Source organism: Echeneis naucrates, chromosome 15, assembly GCF_900963305.1.
Source record: "Echeneis naucrates chromosome 15, fEcheNa1.1, whole genome shotgun sequence".
NCBI classification, from domain to species: Eukaryota; Metazoa; Chordata; class Actinopteri; order Carangiformes; family Echeneidae; genus Echeneis; species Echeneis naucrates.
In genome coordinates, this window is record NC_042525.1 from 5,798,167 (window position 1) to 5,819,005 (window position 20,839).

The 20,839-nt window shown below is 41.4% G+C and overlaps 2 protein-coding genes across 4 annotated transcripts; one reads left to right on the forward strand and one right to left on the reverse strand.

Moving 5' to 3' along the window:
* The first annotated feature begins 285 nt into the window (after positions 1-285).
* tmem87b (transmembrane protein 87B) lies at positions 286-8,670 on the forward strand. Of its 2 annotated transcripts, none has more exons than XM_029521698.1 (19): positions 286-450; positions 1,285-1,345; positions 1,438-1,529; positions 1,608-1,742; positions 1,858-1,911; positions 2,018-2,189; positions 2,510-2,571; positions 2,922-3,105; positions 3,212-3,311; positions 3,431-3,524; positions 3,825-3,896; positions 5,078-5,186; positions 5,286-5,344; positions 5,433-5,536; positions 5,629-5,702; positions 5,836-5,906; positions 6,049-6,101; positions 6,199-6,229; positions 6,708-8,670. In XM_029521698.1, exons 1-19 carry the CDS (start codon positions 301-303, stop codon positions 6,747-6,749), a joined length of 1,719 nt encoding a protein of 572 aa, XP_029377558.1. In that variant the 5' UTR covers positions 286-300; the 3' UTR covers positions 6,750-8,670. The 2 variants fall into 2 exon arrangements, with proteins under 2 accessions (XP_029377558.1, XP_029377559.1); XM_029521699.1 differs by lacking the exon at positions 3,825-3,896 and adding an exon at positions 4,167-4,238.
* A 1,827-nt stretch (positions 8,671-10,497) lies between these two features.
* On the reverse strand, positions 10,498-20,301 carry fbln7 (fibulin 7). 2 transcript variants are annotated; one of them, XM_029521258.1, is made up of 9 exons: positions 19,954-20,301; positions 18,565-18,727; positions 17,320-17,496; positions 15,130-15,255; positions 14,862-14,999; positions 14,218-14,355; positions 13,656-13,794; positions 12,120-12,531; positions 10,498-10,921 (listed from the first exon to the last, which is right to left on the reverse strand). In XM_029521258.1, exons 1-8 carry the CDS (start codon positions 20,029-20,031, stop codon positions 12,159-12,161), a joined length of 1,332 nt encoding a protein of 443 aa, XP_029377118.1. In that variant the 5' UTR covers positions 20,032-20,301; the 3' UTR covers positions 10,498-10,921; positions 12,120-12,158. The 2 variants fall into 2 exon arrangements, with proteins under 2 accessions (XP_029377118.1, XP_029377117.1); XM_029521257.1 differs by having other exon boundaries at positions 10,498-12,531.
* Between the last annotated feature and the right edge of the window lie 538 nt (positions 20,302-20,839).

The window sequence follows — 20,839 nt, forward strand, 5'->3', positions numbered from 1 at the left end:
AAATAAAACCGGACTGTTCAATATTTCCATTATTGGGAAGGAAGTCTTCATAATTACACTTAATGATTCGTGCAATCCTCCCTAGCCTTCTTGTCAATCTCATGAGATTTGCTGATGAATTTGCAGACAGACAGAAATAGAGAGATATGTTAAATAAACCCCAGATGACTTGGCACGGTCAGAGGTCAGTCTCAGACAGGTGAGCCTACTCAGGTACGGTCTGACTGAGGCTCCTCCTCCTCCAGCTGCTGCGTTCACGGCGCCTCCTGCAGGGGAGCGTCCGACCTCACCAGGACGAACATGGCCGCTGCAGTCGGGATGAGGACGTGGAGTTGTACGACCAGAGGACTTTTCCGTCCATGGGGAGTCCTTCTTGTGGCTTTACTCAGTACTATAAATGCGGTTGTGGCGGCCCCAGAAACCGGACTGTGGACAGTCACAGTCGTAAATGTGAGTATCGGACAGATCCGGGTCGCTAGCGGCAGCTGCATTAGCCTTGTTGTGCTAGTAGCCCGTTAGCAGCTGTGGGGATGGTGCCAAGTCGTGTAACCTGTTATTAATTAACAAAATCACGTTGGCTAATCCTGTCTGGGACTTTACACACTTCACAGACTTGGAGAAACTGTGCCAAACAGATAGAGCAGGATTTGCTGCTAACACAGCCTATTAGCTGTCACCCTAAGATGACCTAAAGGTTAGCAACACGAACTAGCTAGCTTCCGCTGAAGTTAAACAGCTGTTTGAATGGTGCCTCCCATTTAGCGGAGCAGCTTATACATCTTTACATTTACATGTGTGTACCAAACACTGCGAGCAGGAGACTGTGAGTCACATCCATGTTGCTCACACTTTCAGGATCTACCTATTTCGGCCAGCAGCTCATCGTTACACATCAGAAAACACACTGAAAGTTGATCTACAGTCAGATCTTTTAGTCGTCTGAGAGAGTCTTTCCTCTTGTTTGCCACCAAATAGGCACTGCACAAAGGATCAGGAAAGGAAAACGAGAAAGCCTTGATCAATTATTTAAGTAGTGGGAGTTTCAGTTTCCTTCTCGTTGTCGTATTAGGTGTGCTGTGGAACCTGTAGAGGTCATTGGTCTGGTACTGTACTGGCACAGATTGAGAGACAGACAAACACACTCATACAAATGAACTATTAAAGTTTCAGTTCACCTGATCCACATGTCCCTTTGTCCCTTCCCTGCCCACGCTGACTGGGTTTGACCACGTTTAGGTTTAACTATAAACCTACAATTAATACACTCTATTCACCACTCCACAGACCTCACGGCCACTGCTGCTAAGGAAATCCATGTATAAGAAAACGGACATTGAATTTAATGGTAAGACACAAACTGTGCTCATGTTATGTCACAGACATTGTTGTCCCTTTCTGCCCCCTGTGTTCATCACCACTTGCGTCTTCATGTTTTAGTTTTGTATTTTGAATGTCCCGAGAAGATGAACTTCACCATTCACTGGTATTTGAAATACTACCCCTGTCACAATGAATTCGACAATATTGAAGTAAGTGTAGAAGCTACACAAACAATCAGAAGGCCTGGACTTGATTGTTTATGAATGCTGACATGTGACTGTCTGTAGGAAATTTATGAGTGGACACCTCTGAGTCGTGGTGAGAGTCTTGATCCAAATCCCCTCGGACATGGAGAGTACATCGAACACAAACATGGTCCTTTGACATGCGTTAGTGGAATGCACTCTTTTCCAATGCTCAAAGTAGGTTTGCTACAGTACTCTCCTAAACAGAGTAACATGCTTCACACCATTGTATTTATTACCTAGTATTTATATTCTGTATTATAACATCCACTAAGAGCTAGTGTTTTTTCAGAAAACGAAGGCAGAACCACGGCCGGTCGTTCCTCCTGTGAAGGACAGAGTGCCAGTAAGGAAAAATAAATGCTGTATGATTTGATGTGATAAAACCATAGTGTTTTAACGTTTTGTTTTTTTTAAGTGATGAACACTGTGTTAATTTTGTATCCCTTCAGGATGAAAATGAGACCAGGTGGATTACTGAGGAATATGACAGCAGCAGCTCTGCGAAGAGCGGCAATGGCAATGTCAAAGACAACATCATAGCCACCACGTGGAAGGACGGGCCTTACCTGCTGGTCGTTAAAATTGTGTCCTCTAAGCAGAATACTAACTGGAATTTAACTGGTGAGATAAAAAAAAAAAAAAAAACAGACAAACAAACAAACAAACAAACAAAAAAACAGACAAACAAAACAACTCACCACATCATGCGCATTTAATACACTGTGACTCACGTTGCGGATCATCACCCTGCATCAGTTTACTTCCCACGTAATTGAACGCTTGGCTTGACTAGATGTGCAGAATTGAACTCACTATGCAGAAGCTAGCTGTAAATATAAAGTCAATCTGAAGAGTCAGATTACAAAATTTACCACAACTAACAATTGTTTTGGCAGATTCTGTTACTTAAGTTGTGTAATGCATGGATTTTGTTTTTCCAGTTAAAGTGGTGATGAAAGGCAGCCATGGCTACATTTCGATTACAGAATGGCCTCTCATGACCGTAAGTAGATGGTATATTTGGAAGGAACACATTTGTGTGAACTGCGTCAAAAATATGAATCATGTTTACAGTAAACTGTAGTATAACCAAAGGATATGTCCACTGTTTAAAATGAACAGCGCACCTGAAAGACTGTAATGCACACAGCCTTTGAGCTTTGTGCATTGGACTGAGTTATTGCTAACAGAGCCAAACCTTATGAAATCTCATTGAAGCTGAATGAATAGTCAATACTCAGAGAATGTTTTTGGATGAACTGCTTGTGTTTGCGGAATTTGGTTTCCAGTCACTTAAGAGCAACTGCTCCCTTTATGTATTTGTAAAACGAATCCTTTGCTGTGTGTTTGTAGTTCTACATGGTGATGTGCATTGTGTACATCCTGTACGCCCTGCTGTGGTTTGTCTGGGCAGCGTGTTACTGGAAGGATCTGCTTCGCATTCAGTTCTGGATTGCAGCGGTCATCTTCCTCGGAATGGTGGAAAAAGCTGTATTCTGTGCCGAATATGAAAACACCAACGCTGTTGGCTCAGCTTGTGAGCATCTATATATCATCACAAAAATGTGTTTTTCATTTTCATGTGAAATAATAACTGTTTTGTTTTCTTAATTAATTTACTTTTGTTCCACTGTTGCCTTTAGCTACAGGTTTGTTGGTCTTTGCTGAACTGATCTCTGCGCTCAAGAGGACTTTGGCTCGGTTGCTTGTCATCATTGTCAGTCTTGGTTATGGCATTGTAAAGTACGTCACGTCGTGAATTTTTTTTATTTTTTATTTTTTTTTGAGATGCAACGATAGAAGTTTGTTAGTTGAAATAATTTTTTTTTTCTCTTTTTTCTCTTTTTCTCTCTTTTTTTCAGGCCTCGTCTGGGGACAGTAATGCACAGAGTAGTGGGGCTTGGTATCCTCTACTTTGTCTTTGCTTGCATTGAAGGTGTCCTGAGGATTACTGGGGTGGGTATTAAGTTAAAGATGTCAAAAGTAACCATTTCCCATCTGAAGATAAACTTTGTATTGCTTTTTTTAATCTGACTGACAGCCCCCAAGTTATTACACAATTTGCTACCCAAATTAATTTTAGTTAGTAATGACCAGTTGACTTGTTTTGTGACCAATTCAAAACAAAAAGAAAAAAAAAAGAATTGGGATTAACAGTATTACATCTCTATAGTTCGTTACCAGGTTGTGTTTTCATGCAAATCTAACTTCACATTATGTGTATTGTCTTTATTCGCTGGTGGGCCAAAAAACAAGGGTCGAGACAACGGCCCTGCTCTCATTACATCAATTGCTCTGGCTGTGTGTGACTCCTGTGCCATCTGGTTCATATCCTTCCAGTGTATACGAAGTGGAAATTGATTAATCGAACCAAATTATCTTGGGCTTTCCTTTTTTTTTTGAGTCAGATGATGGATTATTTTCCTCTTTGCACCTTGGTGAATGGTTCTATATTTTACATTCTGTGCTTGGTTTGTTTTTTTTTTTGTTTGTTTTTTTCGGAGAATACGGTGTCTGTGATTTACCCCCTTCATCTTTAACCTCATCTTTAACCTCTTTCCTTGCGTCCTCTGGCCCTGCTCCTGCCCTCCCTTCTAGGCGGATGACTCTGACTTGGGCCTGCTGGCCAACATTCCCCTGGCTCTGCTTGACTCCTCTCTGTGCTGGTGGATATCCTTTTGTGCACCTAGAATTTTTCCCTGCGTGGTTTCCCTCTGCTCCTCCCCTCATTCAAATGAGCCCAAATTAGACCAAGATAGTTTAATCTGCAGCTGTTTTGTTCCTTTCCCATATAATTAGTAGTGAGAGACCACATTAAGTATAAGGTTGCGTCATGACATTTTGCATCACTATAGGAACGACCTTGCACCAATCAGAGGAAAATTGCAATTGCTTATGCTTTCTAGTTGGTGGTTTAACTGTTTGTCAAATGATTTATTTTCCCTTTTTTTCCCTCCTGCACAATCAATGACATTTTATTGGGCTGTCTTGGTCTGAATGGTCAGCCGCGACTGATTTGCATGTGGGATTCAATGCTATTATAAGTTTTGTTGCCACTAGGGTGGTTGAATGAAATGAGCTTTTCTGACGTTTCCTTTAAATCCTAAGACTGTAAATTAAATACACTGCAACAATTAGGAAATTATTGCTGTGGATTTGCTAATGTAATACACATTCAGATAGGTACACTACCAGTCAGGAATGTGTGTCCAAACCTTTGATTGGTAGTGTACATGAATTAAATTTATCAGCATTATCAGATGCCTTAGAGGTATATTTATGCTCCTCAGCATCTGGTTCAGTCAGTCTGATGTTTGTTTTATTCATCCGTGAGTCAGTGTGTGGTGGAGAGAGTTGTATGTAAAATGGCAGATTGTATAAATGTGTATGTTTGTAAAGAAGTGATTCAAAACACAGGTTTTAAGTACAGTACACATTCGCATATAGAGATTCAGAGCTCATCTGGTGTCTGCTTTATCTGCCGCATATTTACCTTGACTGCCACTAACATCTTTGTTAGTCTGGCACAAACCATCAAGACTCTGAAGCTGAGGAGAAACCCTGTCAAGTTGTCCCTCTACAGGCACTTTACAAACACACTAATATTTGCCGTCATTGGTAAGTTTTGCGATTTTAATAGAGATGACTATCCTCGGAATTACTACAGTTTTGTCTTTTGAACCATATTAAACACATCACAACATAATTTTCCCTCAGCTTCCATCATTTTCATGGGTTGGACAGCAAAAAAATTCTGGTTTGCATATTGTCAGTCTGTGAGTATGTTTTGACAAGTTCAGTAGTGAAAGTTCAGTAGTTTTAGGTTTATGCTGTTTTGATATTTGGACCTGTTTTTGTTTGAAGGATTGGATTGAGCTGTGGATAGAAGATGCTTTCTGGAGGTTCTTATTCTCTATCATTCTACTTGTCATTATGTTTTTATGGAGACCGTCTGCAAACAACCAAAGGCAAGAACTACATTCAGGGCTGTCAACTGAACTGGATACGTTCTTCTTTTCCCTCCTGTTAATTCATTAAGCACTTCATTCAATGTCCACAGGCATGCTTTCACACCTCTCATGGATGACTCTGACGATGAGGAAATCGACGAGTTCATTGCTTCAGCAAACCTTGGTACAGTAACATCATAGAAGTGTTCAACAGTCTTACAATATTTATTTGTTTTATTTTTATTTCTAAGTCTGTCTTTACCTATTTGTTTCCTCTTTTTTTGTTGTTGTTGTTATTTTTCTTTTTTTCGTTGCAGCTGCTGGCATTAAGTTGAGATCAACAAAAAACGAGACAAATGGGACAGTGAAGCCTGCAGAAACAAACCCAGTAAGTAACAATTTCCTAATGGGAGTGTGATAGTTGTATTAAGTCATTTAATGTGTGTTGTATTAAGTGTTAAGAAATGAGTTTCCTGTATTTCAGCAGATGGCAGTATTACTTTTGTCAACCTCTGTTTCTCTTTGTCCAGGATGAAGACTTGAAGTGGGTGGAGGATAACATTCCTAGCTCTCTCACTGATGTGTAAGCATCATATCAGTCATTTTTATTGTTGTTTTTTTTTTTTTTCAAGGCATATGTGATTCTAACAGAGTGTCTTTGATCCCTTTCGTCACTGCAGAGCTCTACCAATCCTGCTTGACTCTGATGAGGTACCAGTTTCAATTTTTTTTTTATTCTTGAAAACATTAGTTATAATACATATTATATTTCTCTAATTTAGAGGAAGTTAATGTAGATATGAGGATATGAGTAACCAGGGGCTGTAAAACACAAAACCTTTTTTGATAATGTTGGGGATGCAGAATTAGTTGAAACATTGAGCCTGACCTCAGGATATGAGGACACTTCTCAGAAAGTTGTCAGGGTGATGGTTTTCTCAGTATACTTATGTCACACCTTTAATAGAAAAAAACATGTTTTTCTTTATTTTAGTCAACCAGCTGGTGAAAATCAAGTCTCAGTGTGGGAAATTGTGAAACCTTGTCTTTACATGTTTCTATCTGTTAAAGGACCTGTTGTTTAAAATATTCCAATATGTATATAGATTTTTTTTGTCTAAAAGCAAACATTTTAAACTTGATGACCTAAGCAAAAATGATACATTTATGTTTGTGGGTTATTTCCCAGGAAATCATGACGACCAAGTATGAGATGTCAAAGCTGGAGTGAGGCAACACATTTCCAGTGTTAAACAGGTGTGGAGGGTGAACAGCTGTGCTGTTCTCTGGCTCTGAAGCTGGGTCTCCAGCAGGATGGTGGTGGAGTGCCATTTAGATTTTCAGGGGATCCTTCTGAACCGCTGCTGCTCAGCAGGGGTGTTGCATGTCACAGTTCAGGAGAACTCCTTATTTCCTCAACTTCTCAAGCAGACAGAACACTACCAGAGGAATCTTGTCTTGCCACCGACCGACCGGTTCACTCTTTCCTTCATATGATCAGTTCTGAGCCTTTTTTTCCAAAGAGAAAATTTCATCTTATATTAAGTGCTGTATTTATTTCTGTCCGTTCGAATTTTATCAGAGAATTGAGAAGAGTGAGCCTCATGCATGAACATACTTTTATACAAGTATCTTTTCGAGGGTATCTATAACTTCTCGGATGGCTGTAATCAAATTAGATACTTATTTATGATGAAGAGAAATCATTTTTTTTTTTTCACACCAACTAAGAAAGATTATTAAAGCCAGAAAAGGATCTTTCTGTCTTAAAACACTGTGTGTGTGTGTGTGTGTGTGTGTGTGTGTGTGTGTGTGTGTGTGTGTGTGTGTGTGTGTGTGTGTGTGTGTGTGCGCGCGCGCGTGTGCGTGCGTGCGCGTGTGCGTGTGTGCATACATAGACACACACACAGAGACAAAGAATTTAAGTAAATGTTATGTATCTGCTATCTGTCATGTGACTGTTAGTGTTGGACGCACACTTTCTTGGGGTCGGGAGGTTTGGTTCCGTTTTCTTTTCTCTGCATATTGAAATAATGTAAGTAGGAATTTTCTATTATGCACTTTGGAGATCAAAGCTGTGCCTATATGTCATTTTTGTATGAGGCCTAATCTGTTCAAGAAACCCAAGAGTAGTGTGTGTAAAAGTGTTTGTTGCAAATGTTGGTGGGTTCAGTTGTGTCAGCCTTGTGTGGTGGGGGGGTCATGCTCTGAATCTACTCTATGGATGTGAGTGGCCAAGTTCGATGTCCTTGGCTAGAGGGAGCAATATATTGTTTATATGTTGATAAGGAGTTCAAAATTTTCTTTTTGTGTTTCAAGTGTACTTATATAAGTGTGTGTTCACCCATGTTTACTATGTATGTATGTTTACAGTTTGTGCTTCCATTTTATTTGAAATTTTTTAATGACTTGGAACCTGAACAATCTGTGCGTATAAGGCAAAGTGGCAAAACTGCAGCTTGCTTTGTGGTTTCTTTGCGGTGTCTGTGTTGATTTCATGGATGCTTCAGTAATTTCCTTCAAATACGTCTTAATGGTAACCTTTGAAAATGGATGGCATGGTGGTGAGTTTTTGTTTTTGTCAGTGTCGCCTTGGAGTCGAACACACTGTCATTTTCATGTTTGTCGTCTTGGGTCAGTGTAATAGAAGGAGTTGCAATCTTGTCTCACTGCGCCATCCCATAATATGTAACACGAGATAAGTTATGTGGTTAGCACAAGCACAAGCTGATCATATGAATGGGTTTATAACGTCACTGTTTTCTGTTTGGGGTTTTTTCTCTCCTTGGTTGGAATAATTGTGTTTATGGTGGCAAGTTGTCTTGTTATATAAAACTGCGCACACCTGCAGTGGACCTTGAGTATTTGTACAGATGGGTCCTGGCTCATTCCTGTTATTCCATAATTCCACAGGTGCAGAGGTGTCTGGATAATGTGACTTGACTCTGTTTTGTTTTTGTTTTTTTTGTTTTTTTTTTTAAATGAGTGTCATGGACAACTGGGCTCAAACTTTTCATACCAGCAGTTTTTCTCCTCTTCCTCTTCAGGAAGGGTGTACGCTCAGTATGAAAAGAAGGACAGGAGAAGGTTTGTTTCCTGTTCTGTGATTCTCAGTGTTAATTTGACAATAAAAATACATATTTTATTACCGAGTTACGATCTCTTTTTAAAGCCGTCCAGATTTGAGAGGAGAATAGTAGAAACTGTTGCATGAATGGGCCATGTGAGGAAAATTCTGATGAATGATAACATGATAATGAAAGGCAGAGACTAAAATACTGCGAGCAATGCTTAAATGAAGTCCAGTTGCTGTGAATATAAATCCAGAGTTTTCTTTTTTCCTCAAACCTTCAGCCTTTAATAGGCTTGTGACCAGGAGGATGGAAATAAGCTGATGAATTTGCCATGTCAAGATTATGAATTCTCTTTCGGAGCTGGTTTAACGTGTAAATGATTTCATGCCAGGTGTAAAACTCCACTTCAATTTGAATTTGAACCCTTCCTTGTTTACTCATAAGGGTTAGGGTTAAAAAGATTGCATCAGATACAAATATGACATTATTATGGCCTGTAATAATGGATTATAGGCCTCTTCAGAGACCTGGACAAGCGGACCGTCACTCTGCTTTCCTATAACTCTCACATATTTCTGGATGTCCTCCAAACATTTATCCCACATGAAAGATGATCCACAGACAACCTCTCCCCTCTCCTGCATAAGAAAAGTAGAAGTAAATTCCTCCACAGCACCTTCCATTCGAGTCTAACGCACCCTCCTCTCTTACGTTTAGCTGCGGATCAATTTCTGCTGTGTCATTTCTCCTTGATTTATGCCTTTTCAGTTTGTTCGGACAACGTTTCAAGATGTTTTAGGAAAACTTTACTGCCCCATGGAATTTCAGGAATTTTTGATATGGAGGTTGTTTCTTCCTTTTTGTGTTTTTTTTGCGGGTGGCATGTGACCAGGAGCTTTAAAGTCCGGCTACACAGAGAGGATAAACACACGCTATATAGCCCTGAGGCTAAATACCAGACTTTTGCTGTTTTTGTGCCGGTTTCAACTGGCAGTTCAACCTCTGACAGCTAACAAATCACAGGAGACTTTACACTGGATCAAAAAGAAATAATCAGCTTCATCATTTATTGCACTACTCTGTTTCTCTTGGTCTGTTCAGCTCCTACGGATGGCGCATGCGAGTCACCATGAGCTCAAAGAAGAAGACCAGAGTGTTTCTATCGCTCTGACATAAAATGAGTATAAACCACACTATGCTGGCTTTGCCTCAAGGCCCTGACTGTATATTTTAATCATTACTCTCCAGCAAATGGCTTGTGTTATGTAGCTCAGCGCTGTCCAATTGTCTCTGGCAAAATCCTTCAGCCCAAGAATGGATGAAACATGTGAACATCAAACGGCCTGAGCACAAGCCTGAAACAAAGGCCTGCAATGTGAACGCTCCTGGTCTGGTGACTGAAGGAAATTAGGCCCACCGTTAAGACGCGTTGTCATTTTCAAAGCACTCTGCGCCGTCCACTCCCTCCTGAAAGCAGGCATCTCCTCTGACCCCTTTTATTGCAATGTAAACCCCTGGATGGAGATGGGAGAGGAGCGAAGGAAGTCAACAGAACACATGTGGGGAGCATTAGTCTCCTCTTTCTGTAACACTGAGATATGATTTCGAAATGGGACAGTTAGTTCCTCCTTTTTGTTTCCAAAACAGAGGAGCAATGCTGTTTTCAGTATTATCTGTGAGCTGCTGCCCCGATGGGTTAAATATTATAAAGCAGACATGCTTCCTCCCAACCCCTCCGTTCTTTCATGCATTTCCAGTGTTTATCTATCAGCTGTGTGTCGGCTTGTGCGTCACTCATTAAAATTCACTCTTAATAGACGAAGAATGAGAGCGAGCAACGCCCTGAGAACATTTAACAGCACACTGTTGAGCGTCAAGCCAGGCGGTCCTAACAAATAGTGAAATGTTGGACTGACTTTATTTCAGTTATGCAGAGACAATTAACATTCCAGATAAATTATGTAGTGCATTGGCAAGCATGCCAAATCTTCTATGATTTGGAATATAATGAAGCTATTTCTGGGTAATATACAGAAAACGAGTAATAGAGAAAATATACCCAGTTACAGATTTGCATCTACTGTTCAAAAGAAACCTCTCTTAGTATAATGACTGGTGCCTGAAAAGAAATAAGCTAGTACAAAAAAACCAAAAACAAATATACAGTATATGATGGAAGATAAATGAGGCGCAACGTATGTTACAATGTAAAAACTGACAATATTTCCAATAAATTAGAGCCACAGGAGCACTAACGTCTTCAAAGGGTATATCATCAATAAAGTAAAGGCAGTGCATCAGCCCGAGGGCCTGACCCGGAGCTACAGACCTGTGATAGACATAAAAATACAAACATTAAGCATCAGCAAAGACAAAAAAATATATATAGCTATATATTCTATAGCTATTTTGCATGCATTCAGACTCATTCAGTCAAACATCTATAGTCATAGCTCATAATATCCATCCATGATGTCTTTGTTCTTTGCTGTTCAAGTGGAAATAGACAACTTGTTTGTTGTAACTTTTTATGATGTTTATTTGCTTCATAGCGCAATAGCAATAGAATAATAACATCACGAGCTTTGCCTTCACTATTGCAATGTTGTTTGTTGCAAAGCATAAAACATAAGAGGGAAATAGGAACGCTCAATTTGCAGGAGGAAAGAAATATATCTTCCACTAACTAAAGGGGCTAGTAACTAAAGGGGGGTAGTGCTTTTGTTTTCCCTAGTAACAATCGGTTATTTCCTCGGGTAGTGAATGCTGGAACAACTAGAGTAACTGTGGAAACTCTACATGACAACGGAGGCAAAGAATTACAGAAACCAAGATAAAACAAGAGTGAACCTCAGATGGGTTTCCACTTAATGGACAGCTCCATGATCAGAGTGGGGAAGAAATTCAGTTCTGCACCCGCAGGGACTGCAGAGAGACCCGGTGAAGAGATTGACTGGGCCGACAAAAACTTTACAAGGTGCAGTGCACCAGGATTTGTCCTGGTATCCAGCCCAAAGGCCATCAATAGAAAGACCTGACACTCAGTTGGCCTCACTTCTACTAAATCTGCTTTCTTATTAAGGCACCAGGTGCTTTACTATGTCTTTATCAGACTAAGATCAAGTTGGGATTCCTAGAGTCCTTTCTCGCTCAGGCCAGTCACCAGTCTGACTATCTCTTGCAACCAAAAACAAACGTTCAAATCATTTAAAAGAATAAGCAAAGAACACACCTGCTGGCGGTGACCTTTCTAAAATGAGCAGTGGCGACGCTCACTATATTATGTTATATATAATCCTGTCTGTGACAATGGTGCCACCATTAATGCCATGTAGAAAAAAAGGAGAAAAGTTGTCTATTACCACTTTAAACACCATCACTCTCCAACTCTTTTGGTAATTTGGCCACTGAACAAATGTTCAGCCTGCGACTGGCTGCTCGGAGAAATTAATTTCTGATAGGGGATGAAGAAAGGGTATCAGTTGAATCAGTGCACATCACACACACCCTTTCCTGTTCTTCTTCACCTTTCTGTGCCTGGTCTTTTCTCCTTCCAGACCCGGGTCTCAAAAGTTGTAAGGTGAAACCAGAATATGGACCCGGGCCACATGCTTAGCTTGGAAAATGCGGTCGCTGTACTCAGACATGTCCACATCAATGGTGATCTCCTGCGGTCCGCGCAGCTGCTGGACCAGTATGAGCTCACCAGTCTGTCTGTCTGAACGCTGCATGACAAAGATTCCTCGAGAGTTACCGCCCACTATGCCAAAGCGCAGGCTGTCCGGCCCCGTGCGCCCAGGGGCTGCTGCCGTCGCCATACGGAAGAGTGTGGCAGGAGTCTGCAAGTTGGACGGCAGAGACAGGTAGTGGAAGGACAGAGTCTTGGGGGCCTGGTGGCAAGAGCGGCTGTCCATGGGGCAGGGGTTTCTCTCACACTGACTGCAAAACAAAAATGCAGCTAATATTAAGCTGGGGTCATTACAAGACGATTTTGTAAATGGTTTCCATTCTTCATGTGCTAAACTGTTGTCATGGAGAAATGGTTACATAATTGATCTAGCCCTGTGAAAAAGTGTTAATAAGTAAAGGAGAAAGGCACACATACATAAAAAGCTCATTCGAGGTCAAGTGCCCTGAAATGTTAAATCACAATTGTCACTTTTTTTGTTACAAACAAAAGTTGATGCAGCAACACGGACCAGAATTCGAGCTGCAGCAGTTGAAAATTGACCTAGTAAGCACACTGACACCTGGAAGTAAACATCATTCAGTCACTCACTTTTTTATTGTGAATGCATCAAAAACCCTAAACCTTCTTAGCATGAGTTTGTAGAGTGGAATTGGGACACTGCTACAGGCTTCTGGCAATTTTTGACTTTCTTCCTTGTTTCAAGTTTCTTTTTTTTTTTTCCACATTTGTCCATCCCCTTTTCTGGCAGCTCAGCAGCATTTCACCACATTGATGGTTCACTAGAATCAGACAGAGCTTTGTTTCATGCTTTTAAAAGAGGCAGCTTGCTGGTGGCTGGCAAAGGGAGATGGAAGTGGTCATATCGCCAAACATTTGGCCGGTGCACAGAGTTTCTACGTGGTTTTGAAGAACAAAATATTATGTCATCGATTGAAGTTCTGCTGAGCACACATGCCCTTTCTCCGGAACGATTAGAACCGCTATAATACAGCTGTAACCACAACTACTTTCTTCCTGTTGTCATAATTTCAATTAGTCATGATAACAGTCGAGCTCTGGGAACATTGGGGCGTGGGTTAGGATGAGGTTATAAGGATACAACAATCTACAACCTAAATCACTTTATATGAGCATGAAACTAAAAGTGACTGCACTCAAAATTTAACCAGGTGGTTGGGGGGTAAACTGTGATGGAAACTTACAGCAGTCTTAGTTATGGTTCCAGTTTCTCCTAGGCTAGATCTCTACGGTTACCAAGGAAACACTAATGTTATTAATGATGATGGCCAAAACTACCAAATTAAGCCAGAGCTTTCTCATAGTTGGTTCTAATTTAAGGGCAGGTGGTCATTTGAAAGTTGGATCCACTTACAAAGGAGATGTCTTGACATAGCTGATGGTGCCATGAGAATGGGGACACTCTGGATTGACGCACTGAAAGCCTCCACCCGTGTTGACACAAGTTGTCCCTCGGCTACAGTTGTGCTGCTGGCTTAAACATTCGTCCACATCTGGAAGACAAAACAGCAGAGGCATGTAAGAATGAGAAGCGGGGAAGGAGAAACTTGCCAGACTGACTCCCTGCTTCCTGGTTACCACAGTCAGAGCAGAGGGCGCTGTGCTGTGATTGTTTATTTGGTTTTTCAGTTTAGTCTCCCACAAATGCCTCATGTCCTAAAGATACCTTCTGCTGGGAAAGGGTGAGGTCATTTGTTCCACTGGCAGGCTCTGTAAGCTTCAAGGGTGCTAATGAAATTGGCACCGAGGTTTGCAGGGCCACTAAACACCTCTGGAGAAACGAAAAACTCGGCTGCTAAAGGCTCCTCGTCTTTCTAAATCACAGGTATCCCTCACTGGGGCTGCAAAACCAGCTGGATATGCAGCCAGGATCCCTGTGAATGAGCCTTTGTCCTCTGTTGTTTCTTGTCACTCACCCTCACAGCTCCGCCCATCTGGGAGCAACTTGTAGCCGCTGGGGCAAGAGCAGTGGTAGGAGCCTGGGACGTTCACACATTCGTGGACACAGAGCTTCCCTCCTTGGTCCAGCCGATACACTTCACACTCATTTACATCTGTGTAAACAACGGACAGAAATGTGCAAGTTTTTGTGAGTTGTGTAATTATGCACCTCAGGCAGTTTACAACAGGAGCCCTGGCACGTTGTGGTATTTCAGACCACCAGTCTTTGACCCTTTGGGACATAAACAAGTTTGAAGAAACTGAATGAAAATTCTTGTTTCAAAACGTTACTTAACCAATTACACCTTAAAAAACAGCTGAACTGTGAGCTGAATGGGTACTAATCAGCTTGTGACTTCTCGAGAGGATTATTTTGTTTTTCACAGACTGGCTCTCCAGATTACTCTCATTTGTAACTATATTAATCACATAAGGAGCAAAAGATTCAGGTATTGGGGGATCAAACATCGGCTATTTGCCCCGTAGCGATGCCGTTGAACAAGACGGCCAGCTTGGGAGAACTCCTTCGTGTCTGACCCGGCCTCCCTGTGAGGAAGATCAGCAAAAGGGGAGAATGTCACCGCAGGTATCAGTTAAGTAACAGCTGATCGCAGCTCACCCTGACAGATACTGTTATCAGAGGTGCCACTCATATGAAAGCCGGCATCACAGCTGCAGTGCTGGGCTCGGTTCACTTGTGCGCAGCGAGGTCTTCGGCTGAACGCTGGATCATTCACAACACTCCACTCAGGTGGCGCTGGATCATGGAGGAAGATATGAAAGTTAAAGAGCACCGCTACAGTTGGACCTAAAGCGGAACATATTGTACACATACGCAGTAGTCTGATCTCAGTTCGACTACCTGACGACCATTCAGTGGTACTGACCTGTCTGGGTTTGGTGCTGGCAATGAGAGCCACTCCAGTTTTGAGGGCAGGTGCATTTGTACTGGTTAACACCTTCCACACAGGTGCCTCCGTTTTGGCAGGGATTACTTGCACACTCGCTTATATCTGTCAGTGAAAGAGAGAATGATCTTAACTTGCCCCAAGAAACACAAAGAAAGAGTAAATATTTCGACCTGTCACGTTTGAGCTACTTCCTTTTAAGATAAATATTCCTGAAATGAAATTGAATAAGAAACCCGGTTGAAATCATGTCTGCAGCTCAAACAATATAATGAAATAAAAGTGGTAAGATTAGTTAAGAGTATGAAAAAATGAAGAAATAAAAAAAGAAGACTAGACCAGAATTTGCTTCAGGTTTCACTGGAAGCAGCTTAAAAGGGTGTGTAAAGAAATACAGACAAAAAACATGAAAGAGCCTCTTTGAGTTTTTCCTGTCTACCATTCATCCATAAAGTGGAACTGTGAGACTACCCGGTTTGATAACTGATACTCCAGAATGAAAAACTGGTACTGTAATTATGGATACGCGATGTCAACCGTTAGGCATAGATGCCCTTTTATTTATTCCATTTGTGGAAAAGTCACAGTTCTATTTATGAACGCTAATGACTATCATTATTAACGTGTAATTCAAGAAAATCCATCTGGACCTTTAAAGCTAGTTTGTACAGACTGTGCTGTGTTTTATCCATAACTTTCAAATGTTGTAAAATATACAAGACTCAAATAATTAGAAAAGCTGTTTTAAAGATTTAGACAGGTATTTAAGTACTTGTACTTGTCAATACTTCAAAAAGTTCATTTTTCTTTTGGTTAACAGTAATTCTACTAATGTTCATGCTAATTTAACAACTTATTACCATCTCCAATATAGCGTGTGCCAATTGGCAGTGAGTAAAAGTGTGTAGTGTTGGAAATGGCCAATGTTGTGACAATTGTTACTTCTTAGTACATATTGTAGGCAGAGTGTAAAGTTTTAAATCCACTCATTCACTGAATAGTGTTAAATTTATTGTGTTTTTTGTGGCAGATCATACATAGTTAACCATCAGTGAATGAAAGATGTGCATATTAAATAAACACTTGGAACCGCTGACGACAACGGAAGGTAAAATGGCCCTAACTGGTCATCGTTAGGAAGCCCTTGGATAAATAGTACATCATGCCTTGTTATATTTGTTTCTGTAGCCAGCTCTGAGAGTTGTGCAGATGGTCCCTGCACCTCTTCCAGCTCCTGAGCTGAAGCCCTAGTATACTGGATGATAACCAATCCCTTTAATGTTTATTTGACTTGCCCCAGGGGCCACCACAGGGCCATAACTTGAAAAGGCCCACTTCAATCCACTAAATATTTTTAAACTCCTTTTAAGTTTAAAGTTTTCAGACACTGTCGATAGTACTTTTAGCCAGGACTAAATTTAGACCTCTTGTGCTGGGCTGAAAAACATGAGCAGGGATAATACTGTGTTGAGTCAGACCTTCTCATGTTGGTTTAACCATCAATGCAAACAAATGTTCACATGTTCAACTGAGTGCGCCACTTGGAATTTTTGGAGGAGTGCCACCAGTAGAGTCCGATGAGGCTTTTCAATAGCATGCTTAGCATACTTCTGTGCTATCAGACCATGGTGTGGGTATAATGTCTGGACCTATCCCCGTCCAGTGGGACTGCTGTCAAAGAAAAGGGGAAACATGAGCAAGAGGAGAGGGGTGGATGGCATCTTACAGTAGCCCAGCCACTGCTGTTCACCAGGACTGGAAACCTGGAGGGGAAAGCACCCCACAGTGGAATGCAGTGCAGGTGTTTTTCAGTGTTCAGAGACATTTAATGCCATTTTAACGAGGGCTTCATTCAGTATGCTGAGGAGCTCCAGAGCGTTCAAAGAATGGCTCTTTTCTTTGCACGTTATCTGTGTGAATGTGTGTGAGGAGCTCGGTTTGGCCTCTGGACTGCGGACCCTTTCAGACTAAATGAGTGTGTGTAGTTTTCCCCAGCAATGAATAATGTATGTGCAGAAATTAATGGTGGTAAAAAGCCCCCGCTCTGTGATGAAGCTATACTTCAGCTGAAATGAGAACGCATTGACTTAAATGAGCATTTGAGGCAGATTAATAGGCCTGGGACTACTCTGTCTTGCTCAGCAACCTATAACTCCCAGTGAGACTCACCTTTACACATGGCACCGATGCCGGTCCAGGTGCCGTTGTCCTGGCAAACACGTGTAGCGGAACCAGCAAGCTGGTAGCCCTGGGAACATGTGAAATGGACCTCATGTCCGACAAAATACTTTGAGCCAAACTTGGTTCCGTGAGCCGGGGCTTCCAGGGAGGGGCAGGTGGGGGGAGCTGTGGGAGAGACAGGGAAGGCTGGTCAGATGTGGACTAAGCCTCCCTACATCCTCTGGCATTCTGTGCCTGGGGACATACACGTGCCACTGGGCAGCAGAGAGCCTTCGTGGGAAACAGCGATTCAAAGGCCTCATTTACAGTCAATCAACAGAAGATCAGGATGGTATCAGAAGCCAGATGCTATGCCATGTTGCGTGTTCGGGAAACTTGAGTGCTTGTGTAATATATAACGCCATTACATTATGTAACATTCTGAATAGATTAGCTTTCTGACTTCTAAAATCGTTCAGGGATTGTGAAAAAAATCTTTCCTTTTCTTTCAACCTTAACTCAAAGCAGCACATTTCAGATACATCCTGAGATGCCAGACCTCAACCATGTCCGGCTCATACAATCACCAATTTTGTCTCATTGTGCCTTCGTCTGACCCGAATGAGTGCCATTGATGGAGTCACACTGTGAAAGAAACGTGCGTGCACTATGTAATTAATTGGTTTGAAAAAAAAGAAGAAGGGAAAACTACAGTGACTAAATCCAGATACTTTTGTATTTAAAGGAGGTTGTGCATTTATTTTATTTTGCCTTCATTGCTGCAAATGTAAGATATCAGCTTCTCTCTGTCTTGCCAAGCACTCTCCTCAGAGTTATGGACTGCACTCGTCCATCACTAACAAATCAGCCTGACTGTCCGATGCCAAACAATACAATTCCACAAATCCACTTCCCCTGTCGAGTGCCCAACTCAGTAACTGAGATGGCCTTGCACTGCTGGATGAATGTGTAATCCCACAAGCCAAGAGGAATCTCTAGTTCTTTACTGACATGGGTTGAAAAAACTTTTTGTGGATTATCTTCAAGCTGTTGAATGGTCTTCAAATGTTGTCAAATGAAGAGTGAATATTCATTCAATTACTGACTTCCGTCATCGTGCATGGATATAAAGGTTTATCCATTACATTATATCCATACAGAGCTCACAGTGAAAACACCTGTTCTTTTCTCACTGCGGTAAGTAAAATGGCAATAACAGTGATTATGACAATGAACAAGTGCGTGCTAACTAACCAGCTGACTGGTCTGCTTGAGGTAACTTGGATACGGAGTTCTGGAGGGCTGCCAGCTTTGACTTCATGATCCTGAGACCTTCAGTAAATCGCATCTCCTGGCCTTTCAGAAACTTCTCCATTTGACGGAGCACCCCGACTACCTGGTGCTTATCCATGCATGTCTGAGAAAGGAAGCATGAGCAGAATTAAGAGCCATAAAAGAGTCTTGGCAAAATGTTTTGTAAGCGCAACGACTTTCCAACAAGAAAAACAAGCACAGAAGTGAAGGTTTCCTCGGCTAGATGGTCATAAATATAAAACATGAGCAGTTAATGGACGTTAATGTGCAGCTGCGGAGCATGATGTCATTGAAACAAAATCCGTATCACTGGTAGGCATTTGGCTGTTAAATTTTTCATTGATATTAAAATGCATTATGTAACACTGATTAGTGAGGTGGGTTTTTTTTATTGTCCTTTCATGATACAGTAACTCATCATGAGTTGAAATGACATCACTTTACCACTCTTTTCCATAAGACCTCATTGCACTCACATTTGAGATATTCAAGGCCTACCATCTCTCCTCTTCTCTCTCCTCACCGCTTTCCACTTACTACCACAACTCCAGTGGCAGGCACAGCTGGACAAAAGCTGTCTGGCAGATGTCAGTGGGACCTACGTCCAAAATGCTGTTCCTCTGTATATTTTGCATGGTGGTAGGAAGACATATGCTCATTCATTAATCCCGAATGGGCAGATTGAAAACAGCATGGGTGCCACTAGCAGTTACTTGAAGGAGAAAACTTGTCAAGCCATGACAAAGTTCCTCACAGAAAGTGCCTGTAATCCTTTCTGGAGGGTTTTATTAATCACATGCTCATTGGAACAATTTCTTTGGGCAGCATGCCTTAAATTCCTGCACTGGCATTTTAATTGGTTTGTGTTTCACCCACTAATTTGCATACATTAAAAAAAAAGTCACACTGTGCACTTAGTTTGGACCTGTGCAGTAGTTAAGTTAGTTCTCTACTCTTTGTTTGGTACCTGCCCCAGGGGAAGGGGAAATGCCAATAGCTGACATGACATGAGAGGATTCATATCCAGATGTTATTATTTTTTTTTATTCACAAAGTATGAAGTCATTTCTCCAGCGGAAACTGTAGCCTGTGCTCTCAAGCCCAACAAAACTTAAAATGTGACATCTGCAATTAAGGGAAGCCAGCTTATAAAGACAGAACAAAGCAAAAAAACATTTTATCATATTTAGTTGATTAAGAAGTAAAATATTAGGAATCCATATAAGAATGATTAAATACGGTGACATACTTGATATTTTTATAAGCTGCAAGTATGTTATCGAAGAAGTGACTTGTTTATTTAAAATATTGTTCGTAAATGAGTCTTACCTGAACGGCAGCATGGCCACTCTGGATTACTGTCAAAAAAAGCAAAAGCAAACACCTGCGTTCAAAAGACGGTGCCATCCCTTTAAACTCCAGCAATGAAACTTCAGCCGGTACAGTAGGTGTTCCTTCTTGTTTTTGTTTGTTTTGTTTTGATTTGTTTTTGTTTTTATTTTTTATTTATTTTTTTCCTGATAAGTTCCTCCGTTAACATCCAAACCACACCGAAAGAAAATGAGCTGAAGATGAGTTGACAGAGTTGGGAAGATGCTCATCAGGTGTCAGAGACAGAGATGCGCTCCTGTCTCTGCCTCTGTCTCCGCTCCTGGACACTTCAGCCTCTGAGCTCTGCTGGCCACCTAAATTTCCTGCAGCAAAAAAATCCCTCCCACCGAGAATTTTCCCCCTTTTTCACAGATGTGTCTCGAAAAAAAAAAATCTTTCACGCAATATGAAGTCGCTTATATCAGGCAGTGGGCCTTTTTTTAATTTTTGTTTACGTGATCATTAAAAGAAAATTACAGCGATTGCTTCATTTTTCTTTGCAAACGAAATGAATGGATTTTGTACTGAATTTACATATATAAAAAAAAAACTTTCTTCAAAATATTAAGTTCATTCAGCAGCTGCAGAAGGTGTTTGTCTGTAATGCACCATTCCTGATCTCAGATACGTTGTTTTGTGGACTAGGGAAAAAAGGAAATAATTTGTGTTATTCACTGCAGGCGTTACACACTGCTGGACGTGCACTTCGCTGGTTAGTGTTACACAAAGTCCTGATCGGAGTCGATGCTGCGGAGTCCGAGCGACACCTGATGGCGCCTGGCCGCGGCTGCACGGGCACGAGCACAGCGAGCAGTGTGCGTGCGCGCGCCTCGGAGCCCGCCAA